At 45.8% G+C, this 11,948-nt stretch overlaps 1 protein-coding gene across 1 annotated transcript in view; it reads left to right on the plus strand.

The window, feature by feature from the left end:
* UBE3C (ubiquitin protein ligase E3C) overlaps window positions 1–10,722 on the plus strand; it is a 136,479-nt gene extending 125,757 nt beyond the window's left edge. The window contains exon 23 of the mRNA XM_030826341.1: window positions 8,938–10,722. Within this exon, the coding sequence (XP_030682201.1) occupies window positions 8,938–9,108 (171 nt within the window). The 3' untranslated portion in view covers window positions 9,109–10,722. The remainder of the gene's footprint in view (window positions 1–8,937) is intronic.
* Window positions 10,723–11,948: the final 1,226 nt, after the last annotated feature.

Raw genomic sequence — 11,948 nt, forward strand, 5'->3', positions numbered from 1 at the left:
AGTCATTTGAGAGCATGAGGTCTTCCCTAAATATCTCAGCGCATACTTCCTAAGAATAGAGACAGTTTTTAAATGGCCACAATTAAATTATTACAAGTCAGGAAATTGAACTCTGACATACAGCACTAACCTTATCGAATCCACTGGCTGCAGAGTGTGGCGCTGGGACCAGCAGCTGCAGCATCACTTGAGCACATGTTAAAGATGAACATTCTCAGGCCCCACTCAGACCTGAGTCAGCGCTCAGTGGGAGCGGAGCACCGCAGTCACGTTGTGACCGGCTCTTCAGGGTTAGGCCGGTTTTCCCTTCACGTCCTTCATAGAAGCTGATCCAGGACCACACGTGCATTTAATTGGCATGCTCTTTAGTTTCCTTTCTTCTGTATCCCCATTTTCAAGGGGTGCAGGCAAGTTATGTTGAGAATGTTCGTCAATGTGGTGTCGCAGCCCCACTCTTGTGAGTGTACAGATGGCAGCATATTTTCACACAGTGTGTTTATGAATGTTCAGAGCAAGTCTTCATAATGGCCAAAAACAAAATAATTCACAGTACATGAACTGCTAGTAAATACTACAGATGAAGAGATATTCAGAATTTAAAAGGGATAAATGATATCTACTACACTGTGTGTGAACATTGAAAACACCGTGCTATCCCAGCACTTTGGGAGGCCGAGGCGGGCGGATCACGAGGTCAGGAGATCGAGACCACAGTTAAACCCCATCTCTACTAAAAAAATACAAAAAATTAGCCGGGCGTGGTGGCGGGCGCCTGTAGTCCCAGCTACATGGAGAGGCTGAGGCAGGAGAACGGCGTGAACCCGGGAGGCGGAGCTTGCAGTGGGCCAAGATTGCGCCACTGCACTCCAGCCTGGGCGACAGAGCCGCCTCAAAAAAAAAAAAAAAAGAAAACACCGTGCTATGTGAACGAAGCAAGACACAAGACACGTATTATTAGACATAATTCCACTCGGATAAACTGTCCTTTGAAAGGCACATTTACAGACACAGAGCGGGTCAGGGCCTGCACAGGGCTGGAGGTGGCAGCGGGAGCTTCGGGGAAGTGGAGCGACCCAAAACCGGATTGTGGGGGTCGCCCCGAAACTCGGTAAATTTGCTAAAATCATTGGATTGTACATTTAAAGGGATAATCTTACAGTAAGCCAAGTACACCTCAATTAAGCCGTTCTTAAAAATTGACTATAAACTAACACAGCATCTCAGTAAGTGCCCTGAGAACTGGAGTTGGGACCCAGTAGAGAGGTGGGAAGAAGTGAGGCCTAAGTGCAGTGAGTTTGTTTCAAGTAGGAGGTCAATCATCGACGCCGTTACGTTCTGGAAGTAATGAATAATAAAGACATATAAACTTAAACGTGATAGTGAATACCATTACTCAATGATATTAGTAGAAATGATATTCTTCCAAATTGGTGGAGAGAAAAAATAACCATGCAAAACAAGACAAACAGAACCAACTCTATTTACCAGATATAGGGGGTGGGTGGGAAGTAACATTCAGAATCGTAAAATAAGCCAGGTGCGGTGGCTCACGCTTGTAATCCCAGCACTTTGGGAGGCCGAGGCGGGCGGATCATGAGGTCAGGAGATCGAGACCACGGTGAAACCCCGTCTCTACTAAAAATACAAAAAAATTAGCCGGGCGTGGTGGCAGGCGCCTGTAGTCCCAGCTACTCGGAGAGGCTGAGGCAGGAGAATGGTGGGAACCCGGGAGGCGGAGCTTGCAGTGAGCTGAGATTGCGCCACTGCACTCCAGCCTGGGCGACAGAGCGAGACTCCATCTCAAAAAAAAAAAAAACAGAATCGTAAAATAGAAAACATGAAATGAGAGAAGCCTGAATGTTACAACAGTGAGTGTGGAGAAACTCACGTATTAAAAGAAAAAGACGTTGAGACGGCCTGGAGAACGCTGCCACCTACAAGCGACACACCTAAACGGAGTGACCCAGAAGGGTTTAGTGGCACGTCCAGGTTCGTGTGTAAAGAAATAGATGGGTCTCCTTCAGAGTTTGAAGCATGACCCATGTGACCAGATAGGAAAATCTCTCGAGCGCAGTGAAAACTGGGCACTGCCTGTGTGGTGGTGGAGTCTGGAGGGCTTGTTGTGCTGGGGACGAAAGAGCAGGAGGACTGCAGGTGAGGCGTGCAGACGACTTTTTATCAGTAAAGATTTTAATACCATTTGGTAATTTTATCATTAACATTTATTATGATAGACAAGGCTTCTAGTATCTTTGTTTCAAAACTCGTTTGTTCCAAAGCTAAGAAAATGATGCATCTCATCTAGTTTCATAAAAGGAAGTTTGGAGGACCTGCTCCCATCAAAACACTGGAAGATGCAGAGATTTTTCTCAGCTCCTGGCTAATTAGATAATGCTAATCATGTGAGTAGCAATAAAAATTAGAAGTCCTGCCAGACGTAGGTTCTAGACATTCTGACGGCCAACTAAAGAGCCAGCAATAACGTGTGCCTAGGGGTGCGAGAGCCTTCTCCACCTCCGTGATGCCTCCGGGTTCGTGCATGGCCACTTGGGCTGCATGAGCGTCGTAGGTTTAGGGGAACAGAAGTAGAGGGATTTGCATTAGCTTTTAAAATCCCAAGTAGACTGGCCAGGTGTGGTGGCTCATGCCTGTAATCCCAGCACTTTGGGAGGCCAAGGCGGGTGGATCACCTGAGGCCAGGAGTTCAAGACGAACCTGACCAACATGGTGAAACCCCACCTCTACTAAATACAAAAAAAAATTAGCCGGGCATGGTGGTGCACGCCTGTAATCCCAGCTACTAGGGACGCTGAGGTAGGAGAATGGCTTGAACCCGAGAGGTAGAGGTTGCAGTGAACCGAGATTGTGCCATTGCACTCCAGCCTGGGCAACAAGAGCAAAACTGTCTAAAAAAAAAAAAAAAAAAAATCCCAAATGGACTAAAAGGGAAAATCCCCCAAGCCAGTCAAGACCCCGCATAATCGTAATTGAGTTATACCGTGGCAGACACTTTGAGCATCCATGAGACAGTCTTCCTATTTTTTTATTTTTCTCAATGTTCTAACATATGTGAAATTTAATTGATTTTTCCATGATAAGTGTTTTTGAAGTTGTTATATGTTAGACATCCAGTTTGGAAAAATCATCTTAATATTTAGGCTTTCCGGTTAGCTTAGTATGCCTGGATTTGCCAGGGCTGCCAGAATTAATGTAGACTTAAAGGAAGAGAATGTCTTTCAGTTGAAGTACTATAAATAGCAAAGGCAGGCAGGCATAATTTTAAAGTTATGAAACTCCTTAGTGCCAGATTATTGGAGAAGAACAACATCTGCTAAAGCTAATTAAAGTTTAATGTGTTTAATAAATGTGATTGTTACAGACAAAAAATCATTAAAGTGCTGTAGAAAATTGTTAAGTTACCATCAGGCCACATAATAAATTAATGATTTTTCTCACTCTGAATTAATGCAAATTCCCGTTGTACTGTATTTAATTATGCACAAAATGGTGCCCTTGACTCAGATTTCAGTGAAGAACTTCATTTTTTTTACTTTTAAGTCTCCAAGTAGGAAATTCAATTAGCGTTATGAAAGAAACACTAAAATGTGGCATTTAATTGCAAAATATATTTTAAGCTTTTCATTTATCCAGTGACTTTGCCAGCAGTCACTGACCCCTTCATTCAGAGATCCTTTTCTGTTTCAAAAATGCAATGCTTCCATTTTAGTATATTCAAGCATTTGTGAAAATTATTGCCCTCATATACTCAGAATGCTGAATAATAAGTGTAATAAATGTTCTTTCTGGTTCTCCTTTGGTTCTCATTCTAATATTTTTATGAGAGATTTAAAGGAGCAAATAAACTATAATTAGAAAAAAAAGACAGTGGATTTTAGCACATATTATATGCCACATATATATGTTTTAATGAAGTTTACATTTAGCAGTAAAGAGACCTACAAAGATCAGTAATAAGAATCATATAAGTCTCTTCATAGCCTTTTTTTTTTTTTTTTTTTTTTTTGTGAGATAGAGTTTCGCTCTTGTTGCCCAGGCTGGAGTACAATGGCCTATCTCAGCTCACTGCAACCTTCACCTCCTGAGTTCAAGTGATTCTCCTGCCGCTGCCTTCCGAGTAGCTGGGATTACAGGCACCTACCACCACCCCGAGCTAATTTTTTTGTATTTTTAGTATAGGCAGGATTTCACCATGTTGGCCAGGCTGGTCTCGAACTCCTGACCTCCAGTGATCCACCCACCTCAGCCTCTCAAAGTGCTGGGATTACAGGCCTGAGCCACTGAGCCCATCCTGTTCATAGCATTTTGTGGGCTGTGCTCTTACTAGTTTTACCCTTAACATAAATTATATGCTAAACTCAACATATAATTCAAACAAAATCCAACTGAAATGTGGGTGTGGCCAGTTGGGTGCCTGCTGTTCTTTGTGACAGCTTCAGTGCCTCCAAAGGTTCCTGCAGAATGGGACATTGCTCTAGTTTGATTCACATTCGACTACAATGGTTAGAAGGTAATTACCTTTTCTATTTTTTTAATTTTTTTAATTTTTTTGAACATAAAGATTGTATTGTCTTCATAATAAAACAAAAGATGACACTTAGAACTGGATCTCTTGGCCCTTCCTCCTCTTCTGTCCTCCCAGGTCAGAATGCTCGCATCTCTTTGTGGCCAGCATTCTCCTAGATCTGCACCTGTGCTCAACACACTCAAGCCTCAGCACAAGCTTCTTCATAGTTCTAGCCTTTTCCCGGAAAATCAGCTTAGTCTGCCCACCGTAGCCGCTCTGCTTCCTGTCCTAAGGCCACCTTCCCTGGGTGCCTGTCCTAACGCCACCTTCCCCGGGCGCCTGTCCTAACCCCACCTTCCCCAGGCGCCTGTCCTAACCCCACCTTCCCCGGGCGCCTGTCCTAACCCCACCTTCCCCGGGCGCCTGTCCTAACGCCACCTTCCCCGGGCGCCTGTCCTAACGCCACCTTCCCCGGGCGCCTGTCCTAACGCCACCTTCCCCGGCGCCTGTCCTAACCCCACCTTCCCCGGGCGCCTGTCCTAACGCCACCTTCCCCGGGCGCCTGTCCTAACGCCACCTTCCCCGGGCGCCTGTCCTAACCCCACCTTCCCCGGGCGCCTGTCCTAACCCCACCTTCCCCGGGCGCCTGTCCTAACGCCACCTTCCCCGGGCGCCTGTCCTAACGCCACCTTCCCCGGGCGCCTGTCCTAACGCCACCTTCCCGGGCATACAGAGAATCCATGCCCTTTTGTGCCGTGTCACTTTGTGGGCTTGCCACACTTACAGAGAGTCGAACAGGGGCCGGGTGTGGTGGCTCATGCACTTTGGGAGGCTGAGGCGGGCGGATCACCTGAGATCAGGAGTTCTCGACCAGCCTGGCCAACATGGCAAAACCCTATCTCTACTAAAAATACAAAAATGAGCTAGGTGTGATGATAGTCCCAGCTATCTGGGAGGTTGAGGCAAGAGAATTGCTTGAACCTGGGAGGCAGAGGTTGCAGTGGGCCGAGATTGTGCCATTGTACACCAGCCTTGTTGAGAGAGCAAGACGCCGACTCCAAAAAAAAAACTAGCAAGTTTTAGGAATTTACCTTGTGGGAGCACTGTTGTCACAGAAAGCACATTTTTTTATATTGGATTTTTTTTTTCTTACCTTTCAGTAAAAGTAATGTTTTCATTATAGAAAATTGGAAATTGTGATCAAGTATAAGAAATCTATATTTCCTCCCATTCTAACCATTTTTTTTTATGTTTCCTTCCTTTTATTAGTATGTGTTTTATCTACATACATGAGTGTGTGTGGATGTAGACATGCATAATTTTTTCTGTTTTTGGTAGAGGGTAGGGTCTTGCTCTGTTGCCCAGGCTGTCTCAAACTCCTGGCCTTGAGTGATCTCCCATGTCAGCCTCCCAAAGCACTGGTATTACAGGTGTGAGCCAACATGCTCGGCCTGTTACACACACACACACACACACAGCCCTGGTATTACAGGTGTGAGCCAACATGCTCGGCCTGTTACACACACACACACACACCCCCTGGTATCACAGGTGTGAGCCAACATGCTTGGCCTGTTACGCACACACACACACACACACACACCCCTGGTATCACAGGTGTGAGCCAACATGCTTGGCCTGTTACGCACACACACACACACCCCTAGTATTACAGGTATGAACCAACATGCTCGGCCTATTACACACACACACCCACACACCTAGTATTACAGGTGTGAGCCAACATGCTCGGCCTATTACACACACACACACACACACCCCTAGTATTACAGGTATGAACCAACATGCTCGGCCTGTGACACACACACACACACACCTAGTATTACAGGTGTGAGCCAACATGCTCGGCCTATTACACACACACACCCACACACCTAGTATTACAGGTGTGAGCCAACATGCTCGGCCTATTACACACACACACACACACACCCCTAGTATTACAGGTATGAACCAACATGCTCGGCCTGTTACACACACACACACACACACCCCTGGTATCACAGGTGTGAGCCAACATGCTTGGCCTGTTACACACACACACACCCCTGGTATTACAGGTGTGAGCCAACATGCTCGGCCTATTACACACACACACACACACACATACATTTTTAAGACAGAGTTTCACTCTTACTGCCCAGGCTGGAGTGCAATGCGTGATCTCGGCTCACTGCAGCCTGCAACCTCTGCCTCCTGCCTCAGCCTCTCAAGTAGCTGGGATTATTACAGGCATGCACCACTACAGCCGGCTAATTTTTTATTTTTAGTAGAGATGGGGTTTTGCCATGTTGGTCAGGCTGGTCTCAGAAATCCTGACCTCAGGTGATCCACCCATTTTGGCCTCCCAAAATGCTGGGATTACAGTCATGAGCCACTGCTCCTGGTCACATAATTTTTAAATATAATTTTAGCTGTGTCCTGTGTTCAATTTTATAGGCTACCTTTTTTACTCAACATTACATCAGGATCATTTTTCCTCGTGTTGTTATTTGAAATATTTTTAATGGACTTTGTAGTGTCCCATCATGTGAATTTACCAGTTTACTTTCTGTTTTTTAGTTGTTTACAGCTCTTCCTTCATTGTGATGCTGTGAACCTCTTGTGCATAAATTATCATGTACATCTCTAATTATATCTTAGAGTACAGTCCCAGGAGTTGTGAATGTGGGTGAAGCCCCTGCTCCTGCTGCCAGGCCCACCTCTCAGAGAGTTTCGTGTACACATGTGCAGTGAAGGGCTGACCTAGCTAGGTCTCTGAAATCTGTGCCAGATACTAAATCTTAAACCTGCACAGGCTGGGACAGTGAGCAGACTGAGGGCAGTCTGCCTTATTGTCTTGCTGTTGGAAGAGAACACATAAATCACATACCTCAGATTTGAGGCAAGTAGCTAATGATGTTTGTGTATACGAGGAAGGTGGAGTCACCGGTGCTTTGTGGCCATCAAAGGACCGACATTCCCATAGGTTTCATGCATTAAGTCTGCTTTGAGCAATCCCTAACAGAATTTTTGCCTACAGATACATTTGCACAATTGTGCAAACTAAGTACGTATTCGTTGCATCAGTTTTTGTAAAAAGCTGAGAAAAGTGCCCACCGACACATTGTGCCACACACATCCATGGAACAGCCTCACCATTGATAGGGCAAGATGACCGAGACACATCATCAATGAGAAAAGCACGGCACGGAATAGTGTGTCTCCACACGCATCCATGGAGCACCATATACAGCCTCACCATTGATAGGGCAAGATGGCTGAGACAGATCATCAATGAGAAAAGCACGGCACGGGATAGTGTGTCTCCACACGCATCCATGGAACAGCCTCACCATTGATAGGGCAAGATGACTGAGACACATCATCAATGAGAAAAGCACGGCACGGAATAGTGGGTCTCCACACGCATCCATGGAGCACCATATACAGCCTCACCATTGATAGGGCAAGATGGCCGAGACACATCATCAATGAGAAAAGCACGGCACGGGATAGTGTGTCTCCACACGCATCCATGGAGCACCATATACAGCCCCACCATTGACAGGGCAAGATGGCCGAGGCACATCATCAGATGGGAAAAGCAAGGCACGGAATAGTGTGTCTAATGTGCTCACGGTCTCAATTTTAAAACTAGAGGAGGGAGAACATTTTCTCGTGCGTGCATTAAATCTCTGGGAGCACTTAAGACGCTGAAGCGTTGGTTGCCTGTGGGAATGGGAACTGGGTATCTGTGATACAGGGATGAGAATTTTCACACTGTACCTTTAAACACCAGAACATCATGAACACATCTGAAAAACAATATTCAAATTTCCCTGATCATCTTTCTTTTTTTGTTAACAATTATTTAAATTCTGGCACAAGCAAGCCACTTTTCATCATGCATTTGGTCTATAGATGTTCTACCTCCCTCAATTTTGCCTTGTAATTTAATTAATAGGGGAACTGGGGCCGGACGCGGTGGCTCACGCCTGTAATCCCAGCACTTTGGGAGGCAGAGGTGGGCAGATCACAGGGTCAGGAGTTCAAGACCATCCTGGCCAACGTGGTGAAACCCCATATCTACTAAAAATACAAAAATTAGCCAGGCATGGTGGCAGGCGCCTGTAATCCCAGCCACTCGGGAGGCTGAGGCAGGAGAATCGCTTGAACCCGGGAGGCGGAGGTTGCAGTGATCTGAGATGGTGCCATTGCACTGCAGCCTGGGCGACAGAGCAAGACTCCATCTCAAAACAAACAACAAAGCAAATGTGGTTTCGGGAAAATGTGACTGCAATGGTAACTTTTTACTGATTGGAGCAGGCACATTTTGTGTGCTTTGTATTAAAAGTCATGTCATGCCATGCTTGTTACAGTGACATCTTGCACACATGCTGTTTTTTCAGGAGTTGTATCCCGCATTTTGTATTCACAACGGAGGCTCCGACCTTGAGCGGCTCCCCACAGCCAGCACCTGCATGAACCTGCTGAAGCTCCCCGAGTTCTATGACGAGACACTTTTGCGAAGTAAACTTCTCTATGCGATTGAATGTGCTGCTGGCTTTGAGCTGAGCTGAAGCTGATGCTGGGGTCCGATCCCTGCAGAGAACCAGTGCTTCCTTCGTCAGCAGCGCCTCCCCAGACCCACGAGGGTACTCCCACTGCACGCCTGAGGCTCTCCTAAGCTCCTTCTTTCATTCTGCCATTCCTCCCTCCCTTCCTTTTTTAAATGATTTTTATTACGTTGTGGTCACTTACGTAGATGGACATTGCTTTTCAGATAACTTAAAATAACACGTTATGTGCCATGTGGCTACTTTAGTAATATTGCCAAGAAGAGCACAGTTTTTAGACTAGTGGCATCTCAGTGAAATTAACCAAAGATGAAGCTTGGGCTTTGCTGATGAGGTCAGAGGCCTCCTGAGCAGGCAGCGCCGCTCCAGGGTTCGGACAGGGCTGCGCAGGCGACAGAGATACGGGGTCTGAGGGCTGAGACGCCACGGGGCCGCTGCTGCTTATGTGGTTGGATTGTTTACAAGCCTCATTATTAAAACTGAAGGCATTTTTTTTTCTGCTGCCTCTCCCAAAGTGGTTAGGTTTGGAAGAGAGATGACGATGGTAATATTTTATTTGTGCTTTTTAAGCCATTTCCCCAAATGGGACTAGCATGCTTGTTTTCAGTATACCATGGCTTGCCTCATGATGGTTTGGAGATACTGTCTGTGGATGTGAGGTGGGGACTTCATTCATTGTCCTATTTCTATCTCCACTTTGTGCCTGGAGAGCTTTCAGGGGAGGTGGAGGAGGAGGGTCTGCCAAGCTACTGCAACATCTGTCACCCACTATACCCAGTTACTTGGGGGAGGACAGACACTGGTGTCATTAAAGTCGTTTGAACCAAAGTGGCAGCTGCATCTTTGTCCCGATGCTAGCCGTGCCGGTCTCCCATCATCCGCTTGCCCTCCTTGCCCCTGGGCTGCACCCACTTGTCTTCCTGGATATTTGGGGGTGACTCGCCATGCTTGGCACCCTCTGCTTCCTGGTGCTGCTCTGACTCGAAGATGGGACAGTCCCTGGTGCACATCCAGGGAAGAGGAGTGTCAGTAGTTCTTGCAGTAGGCACTTTATCAGGACCCGACCTGTTGCTGGGTGATTTTAGTCTCTACAAACAGAAAGCGTTTCAAAGCATCAGCTGTGGGAGCAGAGTGACCCTTTGCTGATGCTGGGGGGAGGGGATCTAAATCCTCATTTATCTCTTCTATGTCTAGTATTTTACTGTCACTGGAGGCTCTGTGGGCTGTCATAGTTAATTGACCATAATTAGCAATATACTTTTAAATGTGGGAAAGCTGAATGACACTTTTAAGACAATGAACGTTATCAAAACAAAATGTATAATTTCTTAATTTGAATAATAAGCGTTTAAATGCTATTTGTAGTCTTGATATACAGAAATAAAATAATTAGGGTTGGTCTTTTTTATTTTAGGTTGTTTTATGTTGAATGTTCTATATCTTACTAGTTAATTTGTATATTTTATTATCAGTATTTTGGAAATAGCATATCTGAGACTGAAGAGAAATTGACAATTCACTTATTTGTGGTTTTTTTTCTCAGCTATTCTGAGCTTATTTATTTATTTGTATGTTCTAATGGCTAAACATTTACATTAAATGTTTTTTTTCCCAAGATTGTGTTGGAGTCCTACCCCAAATCATTGTGATTAGCCACAGCTTCTGAATGTTACTAGTTTTGTCACAGGTGTTTGCATGTCACCAGCTAATGGAGTATAGTAAGATGGTCTACATGACTGAGAATCAGGTCCTCAGGAGGAGTACCTGTCACAGGGGTGGGCCGAGCGTGGCTCCCAGGCCGGCGGCCGGTGTGCTCCTATCCGACCAGCCACGGGCGTTGCCTTCCTGGGTCTCCCATTGTGTCTGGCATTAGTTCTTGAAAAGTTTCTGGAGGAAGATTCTTTGTTCTTTGTTTTGTTTGCCCTTTTCTATGTTCTGTCCTACTTTCTGCTTTCTGGTAATTTTGTACACAAACCTAAATGTTGACTTGGGGTTATTGCAGATATTTCTCATGAGGTGTTATCTTGCAGAGAGACCTGTTTTGGTGTCCTGAGCTCGTTAAGGCAGCTTTATTGATTGCAGTGGTTTACAGGATGGTGTGTGCTTTTGCGGAGTGTGCGAAACCAGATACTGCGTCCCTGCCCATCATGAGCCTGCAGTCTACACTCTATGCATCCATGCTGTTGACACGCAGGCCTCCAGTCGTGGAACTAGGAGCACAGGAAAGGCTGTGGTGGGGTTAATGACTTCTTCCAGGAACTTCCTGAGGAGGTGAGTGGTGAACCTGAAATAATTGAATATGTAAGCTTTCTCATACTTTAAAGAAAAATAAACAGCTAAAGGCATATGGTAACTCGAACAGAAATTCAGGGCTTGCTCAGCTCTTTCAGATCCACCTGCTCCAGGTCAGCAAGCATTGCAACTAGCAGGGTAGTCTAGGAAGTGACCCAGCCACCCTGTGCGTCCCTCACAGAACAGCAGGTCCACCTGGAGGTTTTTCTAATGAGAAGTTACCTAGACTTCCCAAACACGGGCTGAATGCTGGATTGCTACACTGTGGCATGCTGGGATCAACCCAGAGGGCTTTTCCTGGTGCTTGGATGGTGGCCAAAGTTGGTGACCTGAAGAGACTGGTGACCAGCATGTCCAGGTGGGAAAAGGCACTGACTACACAAAGGTCTCTGCTTCCAGAAAATTCTGAGAGTAAGTTCTTGAGCCTAAGTGCTTTGTGCCTCGACAGATTTATCTGTGAAACAGGGACAGTCTAGAGGCTTAGGTTTCACAGGAGCACTCTGGAGATGCGATTAGCATTGTAGACAGGCTTTTGACTTCAACATAACTGT

This window comes from Nomascus leucogenys, chromosome 13, assembly GCF_006542625.1.
Source record: "Nomascus leucogenys isolate Asia chromosome 13, Asia_NLE_v1, whole genome shotgun sequence".
Lineage (NCBI taxonomy): Eukaryota > Metazoa > Chordata > Mammalia > Primates > Hylobatidae > Nomascus > Nomascus leucogenys.